Source organism: Ranitomeya imitator, chromosome 4, assembly GCF_032444005.1.
Source record: "Ranitomeya imitator isolate aRanImi1 chromosome 4, aRanImi1.pri, whole genome shotgun sequence".
Classification (NCBI taxonomy): domain Eukaryota; kingdom Metazoa; phylum Chordata; class Amphibia; order Anura; family Dendrobatidae; genus Ranitomeya; species Ranitomeya imitator.
In genome coordinates this window covers 141,875,649-141,903,448 of record NC_091285.1, presented here as the reverse complement: position 1 = coordinate 141,903,448, position 27,800 = coordinate 141,875,649, and the positions used below count along the sequence as shown (strand labels likewise).

General features: G+C 44.4%; 1 protein-coding gene across 2 annotated transcripts in view; it reads left to right on the top strand.

Annotated features, from left to right (window-relative positions):
* Positions 1 to 27,800, top strand: part of RGS14 (regulator of G protein signaling 14) — a 270,621-nt gene that overhangs the window by 203,052 nt on the left and 39,769 nt on the right. For both annotated transcript variants that reach the window (XM_069763976.1, XM_069763975.1), the window contains 2 exons: positions 26,244 to 26,320; positions 27,498 to 27,624. In XM_069763976.1, coding sequence (XP_069620077.1) covers positions 26,244 to 26,320; positions 27,498 to 27,624 — 204 coding nt within the window. The remainder of the gene's footprint in view (positions 1 to 26,243; positions 26,321 to 27,497; positions 27,625 to 27,800) is intronic.

The following is a 27,800-nucleotide window of genomic DNA, read 5'->3' as shown; positions in this document are numbered from 1 at the left end:
ATTCCCCCTCCACCAAAACCGGGGCAGGAGGATCAACAGATGGAACCATAGGTGCCACGTATCTCCGCAATAATGACCTATGGAATACGTTATGTATGGAAAAAGAATCTGGAAGGGTCAGACGAAAAGACACAGGATTAAGAACCTCAGAAATCCTATACGGACCAATGAAACGAGGTTTAAACTTAAGAGAGGAAACCTTCATAGGAATATGACGAGAAGATAACCAAACCAGATCCCCAACACATTAGTCTGAGGATGGAAAGCCGAGGAAAAAGACAAGTCAATGCCCATCCTAGCACAAAAGGCTCGCCAAAACCTTGAAACAAACTGGGAACCTCTGTCAGAAACGATATTCTCTGGAATGCCATGTAAACGAACCACATGCTGGAAGAACAATGGCACCAAATCAGAGGAGGTAGGCAATTTAGACAAGGGTACCAGATGGACCATCTTAGAAAAGCGATCACAGACCACCCAAATGACTGACATCTTTTGAGAAACGGGAAGATCAGAAATAAAATCCATAGAGATGTGTCCAAGGCCTCTTCGGGACCGGCAAGGGCAAAAGCAACCCACTGGCACGAGAACAGCAGGGCTTAGCCCGAGCACAAATCCCACAGGACTGCACAAAAACACGCACATCCCGCGACAGAGACGGCCACCAAAAGGATCTAGCCACCAACTCTCTGGTACCAAAGATTCCAGGATGACCAGCCAACACCGAACAATGAACCTCAGAGATAACTTTATTGGTCCACCTATCAGGGACAAACAGTCTCTCCGCTGGACAACGATCAGGTTTATTAGCCTGAAATTTTTGCAGCACCCGCCGCAAATCAGGGGAGATGGCAGACACAATTACTCCTTCCTTGAGGATACCCGCCGGCTCAGACAAACCCGGAGAGTCGGGCACAAAACTCCTAGACAGAGCATCCGCCTTCACATTTTTAGAGCCCGGAAGGTACGAAATCACAAAGTCAAAACGGGCAAAAAACAGCGACCAACGAGCCTGTCTAGGATTCAACCGCTTAGCAGACTCAAGATAAGTCAAGTTCTTATGATCAGTCAATACCACCCCGCGATGCTTAGCTCCTTCAAGCCAATGACGCCACTCCTCGAATGCCCACTTCATGGCCAGCAACTCTCGGTTGCCCACATCATAATTTCGCTCAGCAGGTGAAAACTTCCTGGAAAAAAAAGCGCATGGTTTCATCACCGAGCAATCAGAACCTCTCTGCGACAAAACAGCCCCTGCTCCAATCTCAGAAGCATCAACCTCGACCTGGAACGGAAGAGAAACATCTGGTTGACACAACACAGGGGCAGAAGAAAAACGACGCTTCAAGTCTTGAAAAGCTTCCACAGCAGCAGAAGACCAATTGACCAAATCAGCACCCTTCTTGGTCAAATCGGTCAATGGTTTGGCAATACTAGAAAAATTGCAGATGAAGCGACGATAAAAATTAGCAAAGCCCAGGAACTTTTGCAGAGTTTTCAGAGATGTCGGCTGAGTCCAATCATGGATGGCTTGGACCTTAACAGGATCCATCTCGATAGTAGAAGGGGAAAAGATGAACCCCAAAAATGAAACCTTCTGCACACCAAAGAGACACTTTGATCCCTTCACAAACAAAGACTTAGCACGCAGGACCTGAAAAACTGTTCTGACCTGCTTCACATGAGACTCCCAAACATCCGAGAAGATCAAAATGTCATCCAAGTACACAATCAGGAATTTATCCAGGTACTCTCGGAAGATGTCATGCATAAAGGACTGAAACACTGATGGAGCATTGGCAAGTCCGAATGGCATCACTAGATACTCAAAATGACCCTCGGGCGTATTAAATGCAGTTTTCCATTCATCTCCTCGCCTAATTCGCACCAGATTATACGCACCACGAAGATCTATCTTGGTGAACCAACTAGCCCCCTTAATCCGAGCAAACAAATCAGATAACAATGGCAAGGGGTACTGAAATTTAACCGTGATCTTATTTAGAAGGCGTAATCTATACAAGGTCTCAGCGAACCATCCTTTTTGGCTACAAAAAAGAACCCTGCTCCTAATGGTGACGATGACGGGCGAATATGCCCCTTCTCCAGGGATTCCTTCACATAACTGCGCATAGCGGCGTGCTCAGGCACGGATAAATTAAACAGTCGACCTTTTGGGAATTTACTACCAGGAATCAAATTGATAGCACAATCACAATCCCTATGCGGAGGTAGGGCATCGGACTTGGGCTCATCAAATACATCCCGGTAATCAGACAAGAACTCTGGAACCTCAGAAGGGGTGGATGACGAAATTGACAGAAATGGAACATCACCATGTACCCCCTGACAACTCCAGCTGGACACCGACATGGATTTCCAATCCAACACTGGATTATGGACCTGTAGCCATGGCAACCCCAACACGACCACATCATGCAGATTATGCAACACCAGAAAGCGAATAACCTCCTGATGTGCAGGAGCCATGCACATGGTCAGCTGGGTCCAGTACTGAGGCTTATTCTTGGCCAAAGGCGTGGCATCAATTCCTCTCAATGGAATAGGACACTGCAAGGGCTCTAAGAGAAACCCACAATGCTTAGCATACTCCAAGTCCATCAAATTCAGGGCAGCGCCTGAATCCACAAATGCCATGACAGAATACGATGACAAAGAGCAGATCAAGGTAACGGACAGAAGAAATTTTGACTGTACCGTACCAATGGTGGCAGACCTAGCGAACCGCTTAGTGCGCTTAGGACAATCAGAGATAGCATGAGTGGAATCACCACAGTAGAAACACAGCCCATTCAGACGTCTGTGTTCTTGCCGTTTAACTCTGGTCAAAGTCCTATCGCACTGCATAGGCTCAGGTTTAAGCTCAGGTAATACCGCCAAATGGTGCACAGATTTACGCTCACGCAAGCGTCGACCGATCTGAATGGCCAAAGACATAGACTCATTCGAACCAGCAGGCATAGGAAATCCCACCATGACATCCTTAAGGGCTTCAGAGAGACCCTTTCTGTACATAGCTGCCAGCGCAGATTCATTCCATTGAGTGAGCACGGACCACTTTCTAAATTTCTGACAATATGCCTCTATCTCATCCTGACCCTGACAAAGAGCCAGCAAATTTTTCTCTGCCTGATCCACTGAATTAGGTTCATCGTACAGCAATCCGAGCGCCTGGAAAAACGCATCGATATTACTCAATGCAGGATCTCCTGGCGCAAGAGAAAATGCCCAGTCCTGAGGGTCGCCGCGCAAAAAAGAAATGACAATCAAAACCTGTTGAACTGGATCACCAGAGGAGCGAGGTTTCAAGGCCAGAAATAATTTACAATTATTTTTGAAACTCAGGAACTTAGTTCTATCTCCAAAAAAACAAATCAGGAAGAGGAATTCTTGGTTCCAACATAGCTTTCTGATCAATAGTGTCTTGAATCTTTTGTACTCTTGCCGAGAGCTGATCCACAAATGAAGACAGACTTCTAATGTCCATCGCTACACCTGTGTACTGAACCACCCAAATGTCTAGGGGAAAAAAAAGGCAAAACACAGTGCAAAGAAAAAAAATGGTCTCAGAACTTCTTTTTTCCATCTATTGAGAATCATTAGTACTTTTGGCTTCCTGTACTGTTATGAAAGGCAATTCAGTACTACAATGGACATAGCGGTCAGAGCACATACAGTGATCTAACAATAACCCAAAATCATAGAACGAGCTCTGAGACGTGGGAACTCTGCAGACCGCAATCCCTAATCCTCTCCAAACAACACTAGAGGCAGCCGTGGATTGCGCCTAACGCTCCCTATGCAACTCGGCACAGCCTGAGAAACTAACTAGCCTGAAGATAGAAAATAAGCCTACCTTGCCTCAGAGAAATACCCCAAAGGAAAAGGCAGCCCCCCACATATAATGACTGTGAGTTAAGATGAAAAGACAAACGTAGAGATGAAATAGATTCAGCAAAGTGAGGCCCGACTTTCTTAACAGATCGAGGATAGAAAAGGTAACTTTGCGGTCTACACAAAACCCTAAAGAAAACCACGCAAAGGGGGCAAAAAGACCCTCCGTACCGAACTAACGGCACGGAGGTACACCCTTTGCGTCCCCAAGCTTCCAGCAACAAATTAGACAAGCTGGACAGAAAAAATAGCAAACAAATAGCAAAGAAGAACTTAGTATGCAGAGCAGCAGGCCACAGGAATGATCCAGGGAAAAGCAAGTCCAACACTGGAACATTGACAGGAAGCCAGGATCAAAGCATTAGGTGGAGTTAAGTAGAGAAGCACCTAACGACCTCACCAGATCACCTGAGGGAGGAAACTCAGAAGCCGCAGTACCACTTCCCTCCACCAACAGAAGCTCACAGAGAGAATCAGCCGAAGTACCACTTGTGACCACAGGAGGAGCTCTGCCACAGAATTCACAACAGTACCCCCATAGTAGTATAATGCACTCCCATAGCAGTATAATGCACCCTGTAGTGTAAAACACCCCAAGAGTATAATGCAATCCCATAGCAGTATAATGCACCACATAGTAGAATAATGCACCCGCATAGCACTATAATGCACCCCTGGAGTATAATGCACCCCAATAGTATTATGCACCCCAATAGTATAATGCAGCCCTATAACAGTATAATGCAACCCCATAGCAGTATAATGCACCCCCATAGTATAGTGCACCCCATAGTATAATGGAGCTCGATAGTAGTATAATGCACCACCATAGCGATATAATGCACCGTCATAGAAGTATAATGTAACACCATTGCAGTATAATGTACCCCCATACCAGTATAATGCACCTCCATAGTAGCATAATGCACCACATAGTATAATGCAGCCCAAAAGTAGTATAATGCACCACCGTAGTGGTGTAATGGACCCCGATAATAGTGCATCACCATACCAGTTTATTGCACCCTCATACCAGTATAATACAGCACCATAGCAGAATAATTCATCCCCATAGCAGTATAATTCACTCCCATAGTAGTATTATGCACCCCATACTATAATGCAGCCCCATAGTAGTATAATGCACCCCATAGTATAATGCCCCACCATATGAGTATAATGCACCCCCATAGTATAATCCAGCCTCATAGCAGTATAATGCACCCCATAGCAGTATAATGGACCCCCATACCAGTATAATGCACCCCATTAGTAGTGTAATACAGCCCCATAGTAGTGTAATGCACCCCCATACAAGTATAATGTAGCCTCTTAGCAGTATAATGCACCCCCATAGTAGTATAATGCACCCCCATAGTATTATGCACCTCCATCGTAGTATAATGCACCCCCATACCAGTATAATGCAGCTCTATAGCAGTATAATGCACCCCATAACAATATAATGCAGGTCTATACCAGTGTAATGCACCTCCATAGTATTATGCAGCCCACAGTAGTATAATGCACACCCATAGTAGTATACTGCACTCCCATACCAATATAGTGCACCCCAATACCAATATAATGCAACCTCTTATCAGTATAATACACCCCCATAGCATTATAATGTACCCCAATAGTATAAGGCAGCCCCATACCAGTATAATGCACCCCCATAGTAGTATAATGCACCCCCCATAGTATAATGCAACTCCATAGTAGTATAATGCACCCCATAGTATAATGTAGCCAAATAGTAGTGTAATGCACCCCCTTAGTATAACGAAACCCCATAGTATAATGCATCCCCATAGTAGTATAATGCACCACCATAGCGGTATAATGCACCTCCATACCAGTGTAATGCACCCCCATAGTGGTATAATGCACCATCATTGCAGTATAATTTACCCCCATACCAGTATAATGCACCCCCATACTAGTATAATGCACTCCCATAGTATAATGCAGCCCCATAGTATAATGCACCTCCATAGCAGTATAATGCAGTCCCGTAGTAGCATAAAGCACCCCTATAGTGGTTTAAAATAGCTCCATATTAGCATACTGCACCTTCTTAGTAGTATAATACAGCTTCATAGTAGTATAATGCACCCCCATAGCGATATATTGCACCCCCATAATATAATATGCCCCACAGTACTATAATGCACTCCCTTAGCAGTATAATGCATCCCCCATACCAGTATAATGCATCCCCATACCAGAATAATGCATCCACATACTGCGGCTTTACAAAAGATACCTTTTTCCTAACCTGGTCGAGGTCCAGCATTGTGCTCCGCTATGATTCAGCTGACGCGCAGACCATTGTATGACAGTTACATTAGTATAGTGCACCACTATAGTAATATAATGCAGCTCCATTGTAGTATAATGCACCCCTATAGCGGTATAATGCACCCCATAAGTAGAATAATGTTGCCCCGTAGTTGTATAATGTAGCCCCATAGTTTTATAATGCACCCCCATAGTAGTATAATGCATCCCCATAGTAGTATAATGCACCCCCCAGCGGTATAATGCACCCCTATAGTATAGTGCAGCCTCATAGCGGTATAATGCATCCCCATAGTAGTATAATGCACCCAATAGTATTATAATGCACCCCCATAGTAGTATAATGCATCTCCATAGTATAATGCACCTCCATAGTAGTATAATGCAGCCCCATAGTAGTTTAAGGCATTCCCATAGTATAATGCAGCCCCATAGAAGTATAATGCTTTCCCACAGTATAATGCACCACCATAATAGTATAATGCATTCCCATAGTAAAATGCACCTCCATAGCAGTATAATGCACCCCCATAGTAGTATAATGCATTCCCATAATATAATGCACTCCCATAGCAGTATAATGCACCCCCATAGCGGTATAATGCACTTCCATAGTAGTACAATGCACCTCCATAGTATAATTCGCCCCTTAGTAATATAATGCAGCTTCATAGTAGTATAATGCACCCGCCTAACAGTATAATGCACCCCCATAGTAGTATAAAGCACCTCCATAGCAGTACAGGGTGGGCCATTTATATGGATACACCTAAATAAAATGGGAATTGTTGTGTTACGATACCCAGTATTAATGCTGCAGGGGTAACTGCACCCAGCAGCAACGAAGCTGGACCAGACACCGCGTAACTAACCTGACCACCAACAGGACCTTCCACATGAGACAGAGTGATCAGGTAAAGCAACAGGACCTTAGATCATGTGACAGTGGGAGGCGGTCAGGGGGTGGAGCCAGACACCGGGAAACAGAGAAGGAACAAGCATAAAAGAATAGTCAAACAAGCAGAGGTCATAGCCAGGAGATTACAAGATACCAACAGGGAGAGTCAGGCAATAGTCAGAAGCCAAGCCAGAAGTCAGTAATCCAGAAAAATTAATAAAACACTTGACAGCAAGACATTATACAAGCCAGCACACACTTCAGAGGTCAAGCATAGAGACTGCAGAAAAACCTATAGCTGACAAGGATACCAGGTTAGGAGCGAGTATAAATAGCCCTCCCATCTTGAATGAGAGGCTAACAACATTAACCCTGAGAGAACAGGACATTAACCTTGTCCTAACCATGACAAGTTGGTGATATCAACTTCCTGTTTGCGGCACATTAGTATATGGGAGGAGGAAAACTTTTCAAGGTGGGTGGTGACCATGGCGGTCATTTTGAAGTCGGACGTTTTGGATCCAACAATATTTTTTTAAAGGGGTAGAGGGTCATGTGACTTATTATTATTATTATTACTAGATGGTGGCCCGATTCTAACGCATCGGGTATGCTAGAATATGCATGTCCAAGTAGTATATTGCCCAGGCCACATAGTATATTGCCCAACCACGTAGCATATTGCCCAGCCACGTAGTATATTGCCCAGTCACGTAATATATTGCCCAGTTATGTAGTATATTGCCCAGTTACATAGTATATTGCCCAGTTACGTAGTATATTGCCCAGACATGTAGTATATTTCCCAGTCACGTAGTATATTGCCCAGTCACATAGTATATTGCTCAGTCACGTAGTATATTGCCCAGTCACGTAGTATATTGTCCAGCCACGTAGTATATTGCACAGCCACGTAGAATATTGCTCAGTCACGTAGTATATTGCCCAGCGACGTAGTATATTGCCCAGCGACGTAGTATTCAGCACAGAGCCATGTAGTATATTGCCCAGTCACGTAGTATATTGCCAAGCGATGTAGCATATAGCCCAGCGACGTAGTATTCAGCACAGAGCCATGTAGTATATTGCCCAGTCACGTAGTATATTGTCCAGTGACATAGTATATTGCCAAGTCACGTAGTATATTGCCCAGTCACGGAGTATATTGCCCAGCCACGTAGTATATTGCCCAGCCACGTAGTATATTGCCCAGTCACGTAGTATATTGCCCAGTCACGTAGTATATTGCCCAGCTACGTAGTATATTGCCCAGCGATGTATATTGCCCAGCGTCATAGTATATTGCCCAGTCATGTAGTATATTGCCCAGCGACGTAGTATTCAGCACAGAGCCATGTAGTATATTGCCCAGTCACGTAGTATATTGTCCAGTGACATAGTATATTGCCAAATCACGTAGTATATTGCCCAGTCACGGAGTATATTGCCCAGCCACGTAGTATATTGCCCAGCCACGTAGTATATTGCCCAGTCACGTAGTATATTGCCCAGCCACGTAGTATATTGCCCAGTCACGTAGTATATTGCCCAGTCACGTAGTATATTGCCCAGCTACGTAGTATATTGCCCAGCGATGTATATTGCCCAGCGTCATAGTATATTGCCCAGCGACGTAGTATATTTCCCAGCGACGTAGTATTCAGCACAGAGCCATGTAGTATATTGCCCAGTCACGTAGTATATTGCCCAGCGACGTAGTATATTGTCCTGCGACGTAGTATTCAGCACAGAGCCATGTAGTATATTGCCCAGTCACGTAGTATATTGTCCAGCGACGTAGTATATTGCCCATCGACGTAGTATATTGCCCAGTCACGTAGTATATTGCCCAGCGATGTAGTATATTGCCCAACGACGTAGTATTCAGTACAGAGCCAACGTAGTATCTTGCCCAGTCACGTAGTATCTTGCCCAGTCATGTAGTATATTGCCCAGCCACGTAGTATTTTGCCCAGTCACGTAGTATATTGCCAATCTACGTAGTATATTGCCCAGCGACGTAGTATATTACCCAGCGACGTAGTATATTGCTCAGCAACGTAGTATATTGCCCAGTCACGTAGTATATTGGCCAGTCACGTAGTATATTGCCCAGACACGTAGGTATATAACACTGCCCACGCAGTATTTAGCAGTGTGTGCACCATATCCCCATTAAAAAAAAAAATAATTAAAATAAAAAATAGTTATATACTCACCCCTGGGATCCAGCGAAGCTGTGTGATGCGGCCGCCATCTTCCGTTCCCAGGATGCATTGCGAAATTACCCAGATGACTTAGCGGTCTCGCGAGACCGCTAAGTCTTCTGGGTAAGTTCGCAATGCATCTCTGGGAACAGAAGATGGCGGCCTGCGCGAGCGCATCGTCCGACGATGGAAGGTGAGAATAGCAGGTTTTTTGTTTTTTTATTATTTTTAACATTAGATCTTTTTACTATTGATGCTGCATAGGCAGCATCAATAGTAAAACTTGGTCACACAAGGTTAAAAGCAGCGGTTATGGAGTGCTTTACCCGTGGCATAACGCGGTCCATTACCGCTGGCATTAATCCTGTGTGAGCGGTGACTGGAGGGGAGTATGGAGCAGGCGCTGACTGCGGGGAGTATGGAGCGGGTGGCGGGGACACTGACTGCGGGGAGAATGGAGCGGAGCGCCGAGGACACTGACTGCGGGGAGTATGGAGCGGAGCGCCGGGAACACTGACTGCGGGGATTATGGAGCGGAGCGCCATGGACACTGACTGTGGGGAGTATGGAGCGGAGCGCCGGGGACACTGACTGCGGGGAGTATGGAGTGGGCGGCGGGCACTGTGACTGTAGGGGAGGGACTAATCGGACTGTGCCCGTCACTGATTGGTCGCGGCAGCCATGACAGGCAGCTGCCGAGACCAATCAGCGACGCGGGATTTCCGTTACGGAAGTTGAGGACAGAAAGACGGAAGTACCCCTTAGACAATTATATATATAGATTATTATTATTATTATTATTTATTATTATAGCGCCATTTATTCCATGGCGCTTTACATGTGAGGAGGGGTATACATAATAAAAACAGGTACAATAATCTTGAACAATACAAGTCACAACTGGTACAGGAGGAGAGAGGACCCTGCCCGCGAGGGCTCACAATCTACAACATCAAACTTATTGAGAATTTCACAAGAAAAACAATGGTAAGCTTGGTTTTAACGTAACTTTATTCTTTCATGAGTTATTTACAAGTTTACGACCACTTATAAAATGTGTTCAAAGTGCTGCCCATTGTGTTGGATTGTCAATGCAACCCTCTTCTCCCACTCTTGACACACCGATAACAACACCGCCATTCAACTGGCCAACGACGACCAATCCACTTTCCATTAAATTGTTCATGTATTAATGCTCGGACCTGACACCCATACTCCGGCTTTACAAAAAAAAAGTTTCTCCTTACCTGGCCGAGGTCCATCAGTGTCCCCTGCTATGATTCAGCTGAGGCGCAGACCGTCGTATGACTGCAATGTCTTACATCATGGATGTGCGCACGGAAGTGAGCTGCCGACTTGTGAGTGGCTGGCGGCTTTTAACTGTTGCAGCGTGAGGAATCTCCTGCATGGCACCAGATTTTAACTGAAGGTGAGCCTGAGGACACATGATCATTTACTGAAGCGTTAGGATCCTGCCTCTGGAGCCCGGTGAGCAGAAAAGAGGCGGGATCCCTCTGCTCACAGGGCCCCATACGCCAGTGAGGGCAGTAATGCCCTGATGGTGGCCCTGGGTGAGGCTTTGGTGTGGCTAGGGGTATCGTCAAAATTTGCCTTGTTGCATTGTGTGTACTTTTTTCTGTTCTGTAAAAGTTAGAAGGTGTGCATGCAGTATGATGACTACACAGCTCCCTATATACAGCATGATGTTCCCACGATTTAGTGACGTCATTGATCCACCCGACGATCCATTTGTGGTATAGGCCTCACATCAAAGCTAGAAATGGCAGCTGCTTGCCAAAGTACAAATAGCTTTCTGTTCTGCTACATCTGGTATCAGTCTCAGCATCATGAGAACTTGGATACTGTTAAAAGTCTGTCAGGCCAATGCCGCCCATAACTTTGGACTATCCGTGCTTGGGGTTCGGGGAGTTGGAATCTCACCTTATGACAGAAACACCGCTAGATTCACTTACACTTGGCTATTGCCAGTCATAAGCAATACAGTGGGGAAAAAGTATTTAGTCTGCCACCAAGTGTGCAAGCTCTCCCACTTAAAAAGATGAGAGAGGCCTGTAATTTAAATCATAGGAAGACCACAACTATGAGAGCTATAATGAGAAAACAAATCCAGAAAATCACCCTGTCTGATTTGGCAAGCTTTGACAAAAACTTTATTAATATACTTGCTAAGTGCGGATTACATGCGTTTTTAATGTGGTTCTGCCACGGAAACACACTAAAAATGAATGGTCATTTTTTACCTGCGGATTTTCCGCATCAAATGCAATTCTATGGTGAAATTCTGCACAGAAATAACTCAGGGTCCAGCAAGAGAAATTGATACGGTGGAGATTTGAAACACGCACCGCAGGTCAGTTTATACCGACTTAATAAAAAGGACAGTTGGCATGAGATTTCTATATATCCCATCCACTCTGCTGGAACCGTAAGATGCTGCATTTTTTATGCAGCAAAAAATATGCAGTTAAAAACGCATCAAAGTTTATTGTGAGAACAAAGCCTAAAGCTTTTCAGGTTTTTTGCATCAGGCACAACCCGGCAAATGTTGGAAAAACTGGATCCGGCGCAGATTGTGAAAAACTGATGCGACGGATCCGTTTTTTCGATGGATCCGGCTAGCATATCTAGATTATTGGATTAAAAAAAATTTGGAGCATGCTCAGTTTAATAAAACGGAATCCGGCATTTTCTGGATCCGGCACCTTCTGGCACCCATAGACTTCCATTCTAGCAAACAGCCGGAAGCGCCGGCTTAGGCGCTTCCAGCTTTTTGACCGGAGACAGAAAACGTTGCTATGGACGTTTTTTCAAGAAACCGGAAACGGCAGATTTGCCGGATCCGGTGAAAACCAGACGAAACGCATCAGGTGCAATCCGGCACTAATACAAGTCTATAGGAAAAAAAAACGCATCTGGCAGCAACATTCGCTGGTTCCGTTTTTTTGAAAATTAGCCGGATTGAGCCTGATGCTGAAAACTGATGTGTGAAAGTAGCCTGACTCAACTGGTCTGCTCTTAGACAAAAACTGGGAGAGATTCTGGCACAACCATCCAGGGATAAAATGGATTCTTTATTCAAATGTAGTTAAAACATTAAAAGGTGAGGCCTCGTACCTGACACATTTCAGGTGTATACACACCCTTAGTCATAGGCTAACTGATGCATAAGTGTAACAATCCAACATAAATACATTGTCTAAACATAAGGATAATTACAATAGGTTGGAACAAACTCACCGCCCATAAGTTGGAACCTGTGGCAGAAGAGAAGAGAGGAACACACATGATGGTAATAGAATAAATGCAATGCACGCAATGAAGTGCACATTAGATCCACATTCTAATAGCCAGAAATAAAGAAAAACAAAACATTTTTTTGATTTGAGCAAAAGTATAAAACACATGAAAATGCACAAAAATGTTTCTACCATATATCAAGTTTAACAAACACGGACATCTCCAAAACACATACAATCATTCCCCATAAGGAAAAAGTGCTGGAGTGCAGAAAGAAAACGGGACAGCTCCCATAATGAATGAATGCCATAAAACAAGTGGAGTATGATGCCCCCAAAAATCAGGAACTATGAATTTTAATTAAAAAGTATACAAAATTTTATTGAACAAATATACAGACAAAACAAGTAAAAAAAAGTTCAGCAATAATAATGGATAAATGGTGATGGGCTGGCACATAGGACCAAAAACCACAGCACCTTCCAACCATGTGTTGCCAAAAATGACGCTGGACGATCAAAAAGTACACTGGCACTTCAATTAAACTCTCCCAGGGAACACAGATAAATTGGCCACAACAATGTGTGAATATGGTCAGACAATTCTGGCCAATGTCTCAAAGGATATTAATATCTGTGGTGCCCAAATAATGCAGAAACTGGCCTGCACACAAGTAAAACATGTGTCAACTAGGATAAAGTGCCAAGTGTCTATAGAAAGTGCTATTCATAGTGCTTACCCATGTGGAACATGGATGGGATGCGTGCGCTGTCCTAAAACCCAACGCACGTTTCGCGCTGATGGCTTCTTCGGGGGGCTTGCGTGTATTGCTGTGTATAGGCGGGCCATAAATACTCCCTTCATACCTGATTTGTAATTGCTGCTGCTCTATGGAACGCATGGGGGTGGGTCCCGGACCGCAACACAGCACTTCCTGCCATCCCGGCTTTGGAGCAGGTCAAGGAAAAGTTTCCTGTGATGTCAGATGACCTGCACCAAGCCAATTGGATGCCTTCTGGGGTGTGGGCGAAACCAGAACACACCGTGCATGCGTGCACCGCAGCGGCCATATTGTATGATGGAACAAGTGTGGGTAGCACCGTGAGTACTAAAGGAGGCATCTATAAAACAATTACAATATAATATAGACAAAAGTAATATGTCAAAAAGCACACATAATACTGTGCCAAAATTGCGACCTGGATGCACTCAAGACATTAGTTATCGACAGGGTGCATTGTGGCACTAGAGGTGGTGATTTAAAAAAATTCCTGGCTCAGCTGGAGTGTCACTGTTGCCCCATGGGTTGGACGAGAAACATTCATTTGTACCCTTTCTATAATATTCGGCACCTAGGTTTCAGAGGTTTTTTTCTAATATCTCTCGTGTTCTTTTACACCTATTCCTAATCACTGGCGCAGTGTTCCCTTTCTGTTTCTCTTGTTTTTTAATCTGTTGCTGTTGTTATTAATTTTATTTTTATTCTTTTCTTATTTATATTCAGTATGTATAGTTGGATTTCTATCGATGAAGTGCTCTATATATTGAGGAGTGTGCCTGGATGCCCCTCTATACCATCAGCCCAGGATTGCATACATAGGCATTACGGTGACCAGGCTGGATATTGGATGACTTATGTGATCATCGACGACTAATTTCTTCCAACCTGGATCCACCGCAGTATTATGTGTGCTTTTTGACATATTACTTTTGTCTATATTATATTGTAATTGTATTATAGATGCCTCCTTTAGTACTCACGGTGCTGCCCACACTTGTTCCATCATCCAAGATGGCCACCACAGTCCACGCATGCACGGTGTGTTATGGTTTCGCCCACACCCCGGAAGGCATCCAATTAGCTCAGTGCATCTGATGTCACAGGAAACTTTTCCTTGACCTGCTTCGACACGGGGATGGCTGGAAGTGCTGTGGTGCGGTCCGGGACCTGCCCCCCATGCATTCCATAGAGTGGTGGCAATTACAAATCAGGTGTGAAGGGAGTATCTATGGCCCGCCTATACACAGCGACACACACAAGCCCCCCCAAAGAAGCCATCAGCGCGAAACGTGTGTTGGGTTTTAGGACAGCGCACGCATCCCATCCATGTCCCACATGGGTTAACACTATGAATAGCACTTTCTATAGACACTTGGCACTTTATCCTAGTTGACACATGTTTTACTTGTGTTCAGGCTAGTTTCTGCATTATTTGGGCACCATCGGTATTAATATCCTTTGAGATATTGGCCAGAATTGTCTGACTATATTCACACATTGTTGTGGGTAATGTTTCAGTGTTTCCTGGGAGAGTTTAATTGAAGTGCCATAACACTATACAGTGTACTTTTTGATCATGCCTTTCGAGTGCAGCACCATTTTTGGCAACACAAGGTTGGTAGGTGCTGCGGTTTTTTGTCCTATGTGCCATCACTATTTAACCATTATTATAACTGAACTTTTTTACTTGTTTTGTCTGTATATTTGTTCAATAAAATTTTGTATACTTTTTTATTAAAATTCATAGTTCCTGATTTTTTTTTTAGGGCGTCATACTCCACTTGTTTTATCAGATTCATATATCAAGGCAATTATTATTAACCAAATAAACATACATAGAATGAGAGAAGTGTAAACGGAAATTTCGATTGGAACATGAAATAGTTATGTTTCAAAAGGTAATCAAGTGACAGCAAAATAAACCATTTCAAAGGTGTAGCATATGCTCTGTATTTCTCCAAATGAAATTGTACTGCTGTCATAGCTGTGCCATGAGTCTGCTCTAATAATTTAATCAGCATAACAGGGACATCAGCTGCCTTGTCCTCGATAATACTTTCTTCAGACATAAGAAGATCACTGAAATCATGAATCATTTTGTGGCAAAACTTCAAATCAGTGGAAATATTTTTTTTGTGATTTAGTTAATTTTCATAGCAAGTAATGAATGCAATATGTTTTGCAGTTATAATAAAGCTTGATAACAATCTAGCGTTAATGCAAATTGTTAATGTAAAATCTGAAGCTGCAATTTTGTGAAAACCAAACTTTGTGTCAGTCGAGCGAAAAAGGTATGATCCAGCTCAACTAGTCCCATAAAATCTTTGTTTAGTAATTATATTGAAACATTCTTAAAATTAATCCATACAGAAGTCACAACCCCCAATGTGGGAAGAAGTATGAGGGCAGACGTGTTTCGAACCTTGCGGTTTATAGTCCTTGCAATGAACAAAGGAGGTGAATGGTGTCTTCATTATGTAGTGTCAAATTTACCAGTCAGTAAATCAGTCCATATGCTTACATACATGCTAGCCACCTTAGGGAGAGACCCAAGTTGGGCTAAATGTAGCGGGACGAAAGAGACCGAAAAGCCCTCTACTTAAAGGAAATACATAGTGGATGCTTTCCTGAAACGGAAAGTACTTGCAAGCAGCATAATACAAAGAATAGCAGGTTTACCCAGAATCCTTTGCAGTAGGCAGAGCTATGCAAATCATCTCTTTCCACCCCTGTCTAATCCACAGCGCTTGGAACCGCCAAGCGTGCAATGCTGCGGATTAGTTTCTAAATTTACACAGCCAACCAATTCCTACCTGTGGACACGTGTTTCGGGCTTTAGGCCCTCATCAGCACAGGGCTGGAATTGGTTGGCTGTATGGAGTGGGGCTCGGTGAGCAAGCGATACATACATGCTAGCCACCTTAGGGAGAGACCCAAGTTGGGCTAAATGTAGCGGGACGAAAGAGACCGAAAAGCCCTCTACTTAAAGGAAATACATAGTGGATGCTTTCCTGAAACGGAAAGTACTTGCAAGCAGCATAATACAAAGAATAGCAGGTTTACCCAGAATCCTTTGCAGTAGGCAGAGCTATGCAAATCATCTCTTTCCACCCCTGTCTAATCCACAGCGCTTGGAACCGCCAAGCGTGCAATGCTGCGGATTAGTTTCTAAATTTACACAGCCAACCAATTCCTACCTGTGGACACGTGTTTCGGGCTTTAGGCCCTCATCAGCACAGGGCTGGAATTGGTTGGCTGTATGGAGTGGGGCTCGGTGAGCAAGCGATACATACATGCTAGCCACCTTAGGGAGAGACCCAAGTTGGGCTAAATGTAGCGGGACGAAAGAGACCGAAAAGCCCTCTACTTAAAGGAAATACATAGTGGATGCTTTCCTGAAACGGAAAGTACTTGCAAGCAGCATAATACAAAGAATAGCATGTTTACCCAGAATCCTTTGCAGTAGGCAGAGCTATGCAAATCATCTCTTTCCACCCCTGTCTAATCCACAGCGCTTGGAACCGCCAAGCGTGCAATGCTGCGGATTAGTTTCTAAATTTACACAGCCAACCAATTCCTACCTGTGGACACGTGTTTCGGGCTTTAGGCCCTCATCAGCACAGGGCTGGAATTGGTTGGCTGTATGGAGTGGGGCTCGGTGAGCAAGCGATACATACATGCTAGCCACCTTAGGGAGAGACCCAAGTTGGGCTAAATGTAGCGGGACGAAAGAGACCGAAAAGCCCTCTACTTAAAGGAAATACATAGTGGATGCTTTCCTGAAACGGAAAGTACTTGCAAGCTTGAAAGAGATGATTTGCATAGCTCTGCCTACTGCAAAGGATTCTGGGTAAACCTGCTATTCTTTGTATTATGCTGCTTGCAAGTACTTTCCGTTTCAGGAAAGCATCCACTATGTATTTCCTTTAAGTAGAGGGCTTTTCGGTCTCTTTCGTCCCGCTACATTTAGCCCAACTTGGGTCTCTCCCTAAGGTGGCTAGCATGTATGTATCGCTTGCTCACCGAGCCCCACTCCATACAGCCAACCAATTCCAGCCCTGTGCTGATGAGGGCCTAAAGCCCGAAACACGTGTCCACAGGTAGGAATTGGTTGGCTGTGTAAATTTAGAAACTAATCCGCAGCATTGCACGCTTGGCGGTTCCAAGCGCTGTGGATTAGACAGGGGTGGAAAGAGATGATTTGCATAGCTCTGCCTACTGCAAAGGATTCTGGTTAAACCTGCTATTCTTTGTATTATGCTGCTTGCAAGTACTTTCCGTTTCAGGAAAGCATCCACTATGTATTCCATATGCTTAGTAATGGCTGTCACACAGTTTTCTCAAAATAAAAACTAGTGAAACATAAAGAGGATGAAATAAGGACTTTTTCTTTGTAAGTAATTAAGATTATAAAAGATAAACCACTTAAAAAAATAAATTCTCAAGATAACTGGACTTTTCATGGAACATATAAATTATGTAAAAATATATTAATTTCAAATTTATTTGGGACAAGAAAATAGAATCTACCGTCTTCTCATCACAGCTATGTTTGCTAATAGCAAATTGACTATAGAATAATTCTGTCATACATAAAGTACTTCTATATTGCAAAGATGAAATCCACCATCTTGTGGTCAGTTTAACTGCCAAAATGAGGCATGATTTCTCTGTTTCTGCTGAATTCAATAAAGGCCAAAGAAGTCTGCAATGTAATTTGTTACTGCCATGTCCAAAGACTTATGTGGACTCCACTGACTTTAGAGGAAAACATAAAAATCATTGAGAAGCTGAAGGCAAAGTGTCGCTTCTTTCAGAGAATCCAAGGAAAGCTTGGCTTTGTAAGCCGTCCCTGAAAACTAGACATAGGCTAAAAGCACTTAGTTATCTCATGCAATATTTTTAAGTGAAATAATATTGATATTAAAAAGCCACTTTATTAACGAAACTAGATGGTAGCCCGATTCTAACGCATCGGGTATTCTAGAATATGTATGTAATTTATTTATGAAGATTTTAGAATAATACATTGAATACACAGGATTCGGCCAACCGCGACCAATTAGCGAAGCGTGGTTCAAATCCCGCGCCAATTCGCGGCTGGACTCCACCTGTCACTGATTGTTTGCGGCCGGCCACATAGTATATAGCACAGCCACATAGTACATAGCACAGCCACGTAGTATATAGCACAGCCATGTAGTATAATGCACAGCCACATAGTACATAGCACAGCCACGTAGTGTATAGCACAGCCCACGGAGTATATAGCACAGCCCACGGAGTGTATAACAGCCCACATAGCATATAGCACAGCCACGTAGTTTATAACAGCCCACGTAGCATATAACACAGCTCACATAGTTTATAACAGCCCACGCACGCAGTATATAACACAGCCCAAGTAGTGTATAACACAGCCACGTAGTATATAGCACAGCCCACGTAGTATATTGCACAGCCACGTAGTATATTGCACAGCCACGTAGTATATTCCACAGCCCACATAGTATATTGCACAGCCCACGTAGTATATAACAGCCCATGTAGTGTATAACACAGCCACGTAGTATATAGCACAGCCCACGTAGTATATTGTACAGCCACGTAGTATATTGCACAGCCACGTAGTATATTCCACAGCCCACATAGTATATTGCACAGCCCACGTAGTATATTGCACAGCCCACATAGTATATTGCACAGCCCACGTAGTATATTTCACAGCCGACGTAGTATATAGCACAGCCCACATAGTGTATAGCAATGTGGGAATCATATCCCTGTTAAAAAAAGAACTAAAATAAAAAATAGTTATATACTCACCCTCTGTTGGCCCCCGAATCCAGGCGAAGCATTTACCGATGCTCCTCGCACTCCGGTCCCAAGAGTGCATTGCAGTCTCGCGAGATGATGACGTAGTGATCTCGTGAGACCGCTACGTCATCATCGCGTGAGATCGCAATGCATGGAGCGGTTACTGGAGCGTCGCGAGGAGCGGGAAAGGCCTGTTCTGGATCCGGGGGCCGACGGACGGTGAGTATATAACTATTTTTTACTTTTTTTAATTATTTTTAACATTAGATCTTTTTACTATTGACGCTGCATAGGCAGCATCAATAGTAAAAAGTTAGTCACACCGAGTTAATAGCAGCATTAACGGAGTGCATTACACCGCGGCATAACGTGGTCCGTTAATGCTGCCATTAACCCTGTGTGAGCAGTATATTGCCCAGCCACTTAGTATATTGCACAGCCACGTAGTATATTGCCCAGTCACGTAGTATATTGCCCAGCTACGTAGTATATTGCACAGCGACGTAGTATACAGCACAGAGCCATGTAGTATATTGCCCAATGCCCAGTCACGTAGTATATTGCCCAGTCACGTAGTATATTGCCCAGTCACGTAGTATATTGCCCAGCCACGTAGTATATTGCCCAGCTACGTAGTATATTGCACAGCGACGTAGTATACAGCACAGAGCCACGTAGTATATTGCCCAATCATGTAGTATATTGCCCAGCTACGTAGTATATTGCACAGCGACGTAGTATACAGCACAGAGCCACGTAGTATATTGCCCAGTCACGTAGTATATTGCCCAGCCACGTAGTATATTGCCCAGCTAAGTAGTATATTGCGACAAGTAGTATATTGCCCAGCCACATAGTATATTGCCAAGTCACATAGTATATTGCCATGCCACGTAGTATATTGCCCAGCTACGTAGTATATTGCACAGCGACGTAGTATACAGCACAGACCCATAGTATATTGCCCCGCCACGTAGTATATTGCCCAGTCACATAGTATACAGCACAGAGCCACATAGTATACAGCACAGAGCCACGTAGTTTACAGCACAGAGCCACGTAGTATACAGCACAGAGCCACGTAGTATACAGCACAGAGCCACGTAGTATACAGCACAGAGCCACGTAGTATACAGCACAGAGTCACGTAGTATACAGCACAGAGCCACGTAGTATACTGCCCAGTCACATAGTATATTGGGCAGTCACGTAGTATGTTAAAAAAAAAAGAATTAGAATAAAAAATAGTTACATACTCACCCTCCGGGTGGACCCTGGATCAAAGCGGCCGATTACAGATGCTCGTCGCTCGCTCTGGTCTGAAGCTTGCATTGCGGTCTCGCAAGATGATGACGTAGCGGTCTCACGAGACCGCACGTCATCATCATCATCTTGCGAGACCGCAATGCATGCAACGGTCATCGGGGCGTCGTGAGGAGCATCTGTAACCAGCCGCTTCGATCCGGGGTCCAGCCGGAGGGTGAGAATGTAACTATTTTTTATTTTTGTTATTATTTTTAACATTAGATATTTTTACTATTCATGCTGCTTAGGCAGCATGAATAGTTAAAAGTTGGTCATACAGGGTTAATAGCAGCATTAACCGAGTGCGTTAAACCGCGGTCAACCCTGCCATTAACCCTGTGTGAGCGCTGACCGGAGGGGAGTATGCGGACGCCGGGCACTGACTGCAGGGAGGAAGGAGCGGCCATTTTCTTCCAGACAGTGCCCATCGCTGATTGGTCATGGCTGTTTTGCCACGACCAATCAGCGACTTGGATTTCCATGACTGACAGAGGCTGCGACCAATGAATATCCATGACAGACAGAAGGACAGACAGACGGAAATGACCCTTAGACAATTATATATATAGATTTTTGGTAAAGGTAACCCCATTTTAGGCCTAATTCAGAAAAAAAATAAAATATGGACATATGTTTATTGGATTGAAGTATTACATCTTGAAAATACCTCAGAAAAGAATGTGGTCATCAAAGTTAACGATAACAGTTTAATAGGAATGAATAAACACTCAAAGATACCTCTCACTTGTCACCATTTAGTGTTTGAATTGAACTGTGGGGAGAATTTTTTTAACTATTTTTTTTATATAGAAAATGAGAAATCTAATTCGCCAGACTGAACAATTAGCATGAAGGAGAACATGAAAGGAATTGTGACTAGACACAATCTGATCCGCCTTAAATCTGGAAGACTTTCTATGCCAATATTTAAAAATGCATCCCCAATGCGGCATCTCTAAGGGTTCGCTCACACTTGCGTATAAATAATCGGTCCCATTTTCTACTTTTCATCCGTGTGCTGTCAATGCGCTGTCCACATGAAATCTGGGCAAAAGTTTAAAGTGGGGCCACAAATGTTCACATATTGCACCATCACACAGAAATATTTCTGTTGTATTTACAAGAGCTAAGTTCAAGGCCGCTAAACGAGAGCAATGGATAATAGTGAAGTTGTTTAACGCTTGTTTCCCGGCCTCTTTAGGGTATTTTCCCACATTCAGTAATTGGCAGCGCTTTGGACGCAGCACATGTCCGCTGCACCCAAAGCGCTGCCCGCTATTGAACGCAGGTGAATCCACATGTATTCATTGAACCATGTGGATTCACCGCGTCCAATACATTGTACAGGTGAAATTTATCTTGCGGAGACAAAAAAAAGATAAATTGACATGCAGCGGTCTGGAGAGATGTGCCACATGTCCATCTCTGCGGGTGAGCTGCGGGCATCTGTGCACGCATAGTGAGCATGAGATTTCTTGAAATGCCATCCACTATGCTGTAACATCAGGATACTGCACAAGTATGCAACGTCCAACCCGCATCATTTACTGACCGTGTGCACCTAGCCTTACTCCGGCTGAGGAAGAATGATTGGTATAGATAGTCCTTGATCCAGTATAATGCAGGTTCCATATAGTACATAGCACTTCCCATGGTCCTTGATAGAGTATTCTGCCCCCCGCTCAAAGTATACTGCAGCCCCCTCAGAGTATACTGCAGTCCCCCTCATAGACTATAATGTAGTACCCTCATAAAGCATAATTCAGCCCCCCTCAAAGTATAATGCAGCTCCCTCAGAGTATAATGCAGCTCCCTCAGAGTATAATGCAGCCCGCACACACACAGTATAATGCAGCCTCGCGCACACAGTATAATAGTATAATGTAGGCCCCACCCCTGTACAGAATAATTCAGCCCTCTCCACAAACAGACACAATATAATGCAGCCCCCTTCACCCACACTATAATGCAGCCCCCCCACACAGTATAATGCAGCCCCCTAAGAGTATAATGCATCCCCACACACAGTATAATGCAGCCCCCAGAGTATAAAGCAGCCTCCTCAGAGTATAATGCAGCCCCCCACACACAGTATAATGCAGCCCCCCCACACACACACAGTATGATGCAGCACCCTCAAGGCATAATGCAGTGTCTTCAGAGTATAATGCAGCCCCCCAAAAGTATAATGCAGCACCACACCCCCCACAATCTAATGCAGCCCTGTAAAGTATAAAGCAGCCCCCTCAGAGTATAATGCAGCCTGACATACAGTATAATGCAGTCCCCCACAAACACACACACAGTATTGTGCAGCACCCACACACAGTGCAGCTCCCACACACAGTATAATTCAGCCCCCCCACACACACAGTATAATGCAGCCCCCCACACACACAGTATAATGCAGCCCATCCATAGTATAAAGCAGCCCCCTTGGAGTATAATGCAGGCCCCACAGAGTATAAAGCAGCCCCATCAGAGTGTAATGCAACCCTACACACGGTATAATGCAGTTCCCCACAAACACACACACAGTATAGGGCAGTACCCCACACACAGTATAGTGCAGCCCCACACACAGTATAATTCAGCCCCCCACACACATGCAGTATAATGCAGAGCACTCAGTATATAATGCAGCACCCTCAGAGTATAATGCAGCCACCCAAGAGTATAATGCTGCCCCCACACACAGTATAACGCAGCCCGTCAGAGTATAATGCAGCCCCTTCAGAGTATAATGCAAGCCCCCGACTGTAAAGCAGCCCCCTTACAGTATAATGCAGCACTACACACAGTATAATGCAGACCCACAAATACACGCACAGTATAGTGCATCCCCCCACACACAGTATAGTGCAGCACCCACACACACAGTGGAGCACTCATACATGGTATAATGCAGCCCCCACACACAATATAATGCAGTGCCCTCAGAGTATAATGCAGCGCCCTCAGAGTATATTGCAGCCCCCCACACACAGTATAATGCAGCCCCCTAGAGTATAAAGCAGCCTCCTCAGAGTATAATGCAGCCCAACACACAGTATAATGCAGCCCACAAACACACACACAGTATAGTGCAGCCCCACACAGTATAATGTAGACCCCACACAGTATAGTGCAGTCCCCCACACACAGTATAGTGCAGTCTCTTCACACACACAGTATAGTGCTGTACTCCCACACAGTATAGTGCAGCCCCCACTCACACAGTATAGTGCAGCATCCATACACAGACAGTATAGTAGTCCCCCCACACACAGTATAGTGTAGCAGTCACAGACACACACAATACTTCTCTTCCTCATTCCCCAGCTGCTTTGAATTCTGCAGAGCGTCTCAGCATCTCATCAGCTCCACTGCTGAAAACATGCTGAGTCAGAGGGGGAGAGAAAGGAGAGGGAGCATCACATGATGCTCTCTCCTCCATCAGTGCTTCCAACTTTATCAGTATCTATAATGCTGATAAGTTGAATGCACGATGTGAGGAGGGGGCAGCGTGGGGCCCATCTTACTCAGGGGCTCCATAGTGGCAACTGGCTGGGGGTCCCTGGAGTAGCAGGGGCCCTTGGTGGCTGCCTGCCCATAATGCCAGCCCTGCCCACACACAGTATAATGCAGCCTCCCACACACACAGTATAGTGCAGTCCCCCCACAGACAGTATAGTGCAATCTTCCCACACAGTATAGTGTAGTCCCCACACACAGTATAGTGCAGTCCCCACACACAGTACAATGCAGCCCCCCACACAGTATAGTGCAGTCCCCCACACAGTTTCGTGCAGAAGACACACACACAATACTTACCTCTCCTCCTTGTTCCCCAGCTGCTGACTTCTGCAGAGCGTCTCATCAGCTCCACTGCTGAAACACACTGAGTCAGAGGCAGAGGGGGAGTTAAGGGAGAGGGAGCGTAACATGACGCTCTATCCTCCATCACTGCTTTCAACTTTATTGACATCTATGATGCTGATAAGTTGAATGCACTATGTGGGGAGGGGGTGGCGCTGGGCCCCTCTTGCTCGGGGACCCCATAGTGGCCACTGACTGGGGGCCCCTGGAGGAGCAGGGTCCCTTGGCAGCTGCCTGGTCTGACTGCCCCTAACACCGGCGCTGAGTACAGATGAGCGAACTCAAACTGTAAATTTCAGGATTTGTGCTGGACATCTAGTGGCGTGGTGCCTCTGGTGCAGCTGCTGATGTTGTTGGTGGCGTAGCTGCTGCAGGGAGAGGATGTGGTCATTCTGTGCCTGCTATTTGCCTAAAGGAAGCATCTTCTTCTGGTTCATGGAGGCAACAGGATGTTCTGTGACATTTTGTAGGGCCAAGTACCACTACACAAATGGTGAGGCCAGATCATGTTGAAACAGTGTTAGATTGGATGGTTGGGAGTGCCTCCAGTTCCTTTGCATTATCTTCTATATCGTCTCCTGTAGAAAGTGCAGATTGGTACCTGAAGTTCATGGTTATTCAGCTTCCACCTCACCCCCTTGCAAATCAGCCAATCAGTCTGTGCCCCAAGTCATGTAGCAGTCTCTTCTGCTTTTTGATAAGTTGGCTGGCTGGGGTTCCTTGGCCTATTTGCCTGGCCCTACCCCAGAAGTGGAAGAAACTGAGTGCATTGATGCCCACCACTTAATATGTTGGAGGATAAGTACAAGAGGGGGCTAGTGCACATTGTCATTGGAGCACTGCAGCACATCTCAGAGGATGATAAAACACAGTTTTCAACTGCAGTGTTTTTCTGCAGTGCGTGCAGGCCAGTATGGAGAGCAGGCATGAGGAGTGGGTGAAAGATGATATGGAGGATGATGAGTTCCTAGACCCCACATTGAGTGAAGGCCATCCTAGTGATGTGTGCAGTTTGGAAGAAGAGCAGGTAGTGATTCATGGACTAGTAAGTATGGCTAGGGACATTATATGTCCCTAGCTGTATACCGGATAAATGTAGTGTTGGCTGTGACAGATGCAGAAAGCATTCTAGTGCTTGTGTGGTGCCCCTGAGGGTCCAGTAACCACAGAGGTACTACACCTCAGCCAGAGGTGTGGTACTCCGCTCTCGGGTAAGGAGGGTACACTACTCAGTACCCACACACTAGCACCCAACATTAAACCTCTCCAGGCCAGGGAGGGACAAGGTAGAAAGTGTGGGTGGAGAGAGTGACAGTTATGTCATTGTGATGGAAACTAGAGGGAGGAGTTAGGTAGTTGGAGCTGGGGACTTGAGGAGTGAGGAGCTCGTCCCATTTTTATAAGCCTCCTGATGTGTGCCAAGTCTAGTATTTCAGCATTTCAGTGTTATACAGGATATGCAACAAAACTTCTTTAAGATGGCCTCCCAAAACTTGTGTGAGAAGGTTCTTTTAGAATCTAGAGGGAAAGTACTCTCAAAGAAGAGGTTATATATAGTAATAGAGCAATGGCAGACACAGACAGAAAAGAGCCCTGTGTAAGGACAGTCTGTGGGCACTTTTCAGTTCAATAGTTCTGAATTGACAATAGCTCCTTGCTGCTTTGGAGGTGGAAGTGGACCCGGGTGTGACTGCACAAGCGGTCCTCTCTCTCCAATGATACAATATGTCCACCATTGAAATAGAGTAAGATAGAGCTGAAAATATGGTGTTGCTAAATGGTTGGTCCTGCAGGGAGATTTCTGAACTCCACCTGTTGGCTCTCCTGGGATTGTGATTTGTGACCTATTGCATTGCTGCATCCTTTTAACTGCAATACTGTATCTGGGTTGTTCTTGCAGAAGGCACTGGCCCTTGATCAGGAATGCACCGTTCTTACTGACCAAGAAGTGAAGTTGGAGAACAGGATCAGTTTTGAGTAAGTTCAATTTCTTTACTTGAACAGTTTGATGGCGTCTTCACAAAAGCAAATCTAATTTCTTTAATAGCTGGATCCTCTGACAATTGTTTTCTAAGTGACCTGACAACATGAATTTCTTATTGGTCTGATTAAAGGGTGGTCTCATCATCATTAATGGTTAGAATTGCAGCTCTTATTAAAAATCCTTTCCATTCTCAAGAATGAGGGGGTTTTAATTCTACAATCTACTGCCCGTAGCCCAGATTACAACCCACTACCACACAGCATGTTAGAGGCAGCTATTTTCCTTAGTAAGAACCTAAGCTTTAGAGGCGCAGCTGTGGACAGTTCGAACCAACAATCTGAAAATGCAACAGGTTTGACCTGTCAATCATTTGCTGCTAGTATCAGAGAGCTACATTTTATAGATTGTATCATGAGTTTACAGATGTCCTGCTCTATACTGAAAGAGATGCTACCACTTCATACCATTGGTAGACATGCACTTTTCCAACATGACAATGATCCAATACACACATCTAAGGCCAGCGTTGTATTTATGAAAAACAGGGTGAAAGTGGTTCGGTGGACAAGTATATTCCTTGATCTCTGGACCAAATATAATTTAAAATGGACTGAGGCACAATAGAAAACTTGTCTGGTCAGATGAATCAAAATGTGAAATTCTTTGATATTCTTTATGGAAACCACGGATGTTGTCTCGTACAGACTCAAGAGGAGAGAGACCATCCAGCTTGTTATCAGTGTATAGTTTAAAAGCCTGCATCTCTGATGCATTATTGCCTTTGGGGTGGATAGCTTACACATCTGCGGAAACGCTGCGGATCTGCAGCAAAATCTGCAGCGTGTGCACATACCCCAAGTTTAATGCTTTGCCATGGATATTGTACTTCTGTCAGATAGCAACCAATATCGCAAGTTCCACCAATAAATATCTAATATTTATTCCAAATTTATTGGGGTTTCCCATAATAAATATTTATCACCTACACACAGAATAGGCGATAAATGTCTGATCCCTGGGGGCGCCATCTCCTACTGAGCTGCCAATTTGTGTTCCGTAGTAATCAATCCAGCCTAAAAAAGTGACTTGGGCAAATTATATGGAAAGACTCATTCACGCATTTTTGTTAAAATTGTTTGTGCTGTAAATTGACAATTGGCACATTTTTAGTTTACAGATTGAGCCCATGAATAAAAGTTTGCGCATTGTGTCTAAGCATACAAAGACCATACATGAAGCTTTGCAGTCAACATTGAAGAAATATGGACTATGTAACAAGCATGTCGTTCTACTAAAGGTAAGTACTGGAATTGTTTTCCCTAATGTCTTCTTATGGCTGGACTTGTTTTTCTTGCAAGCAAGAATATTTAATAAAAATCTGACTACTTCTCTACAGAATTATACATGAGCAGACCATGGAACTACCATTCAATCAAAGGGCTCTATATAAAAAAAGTATTATGTATATAGCCT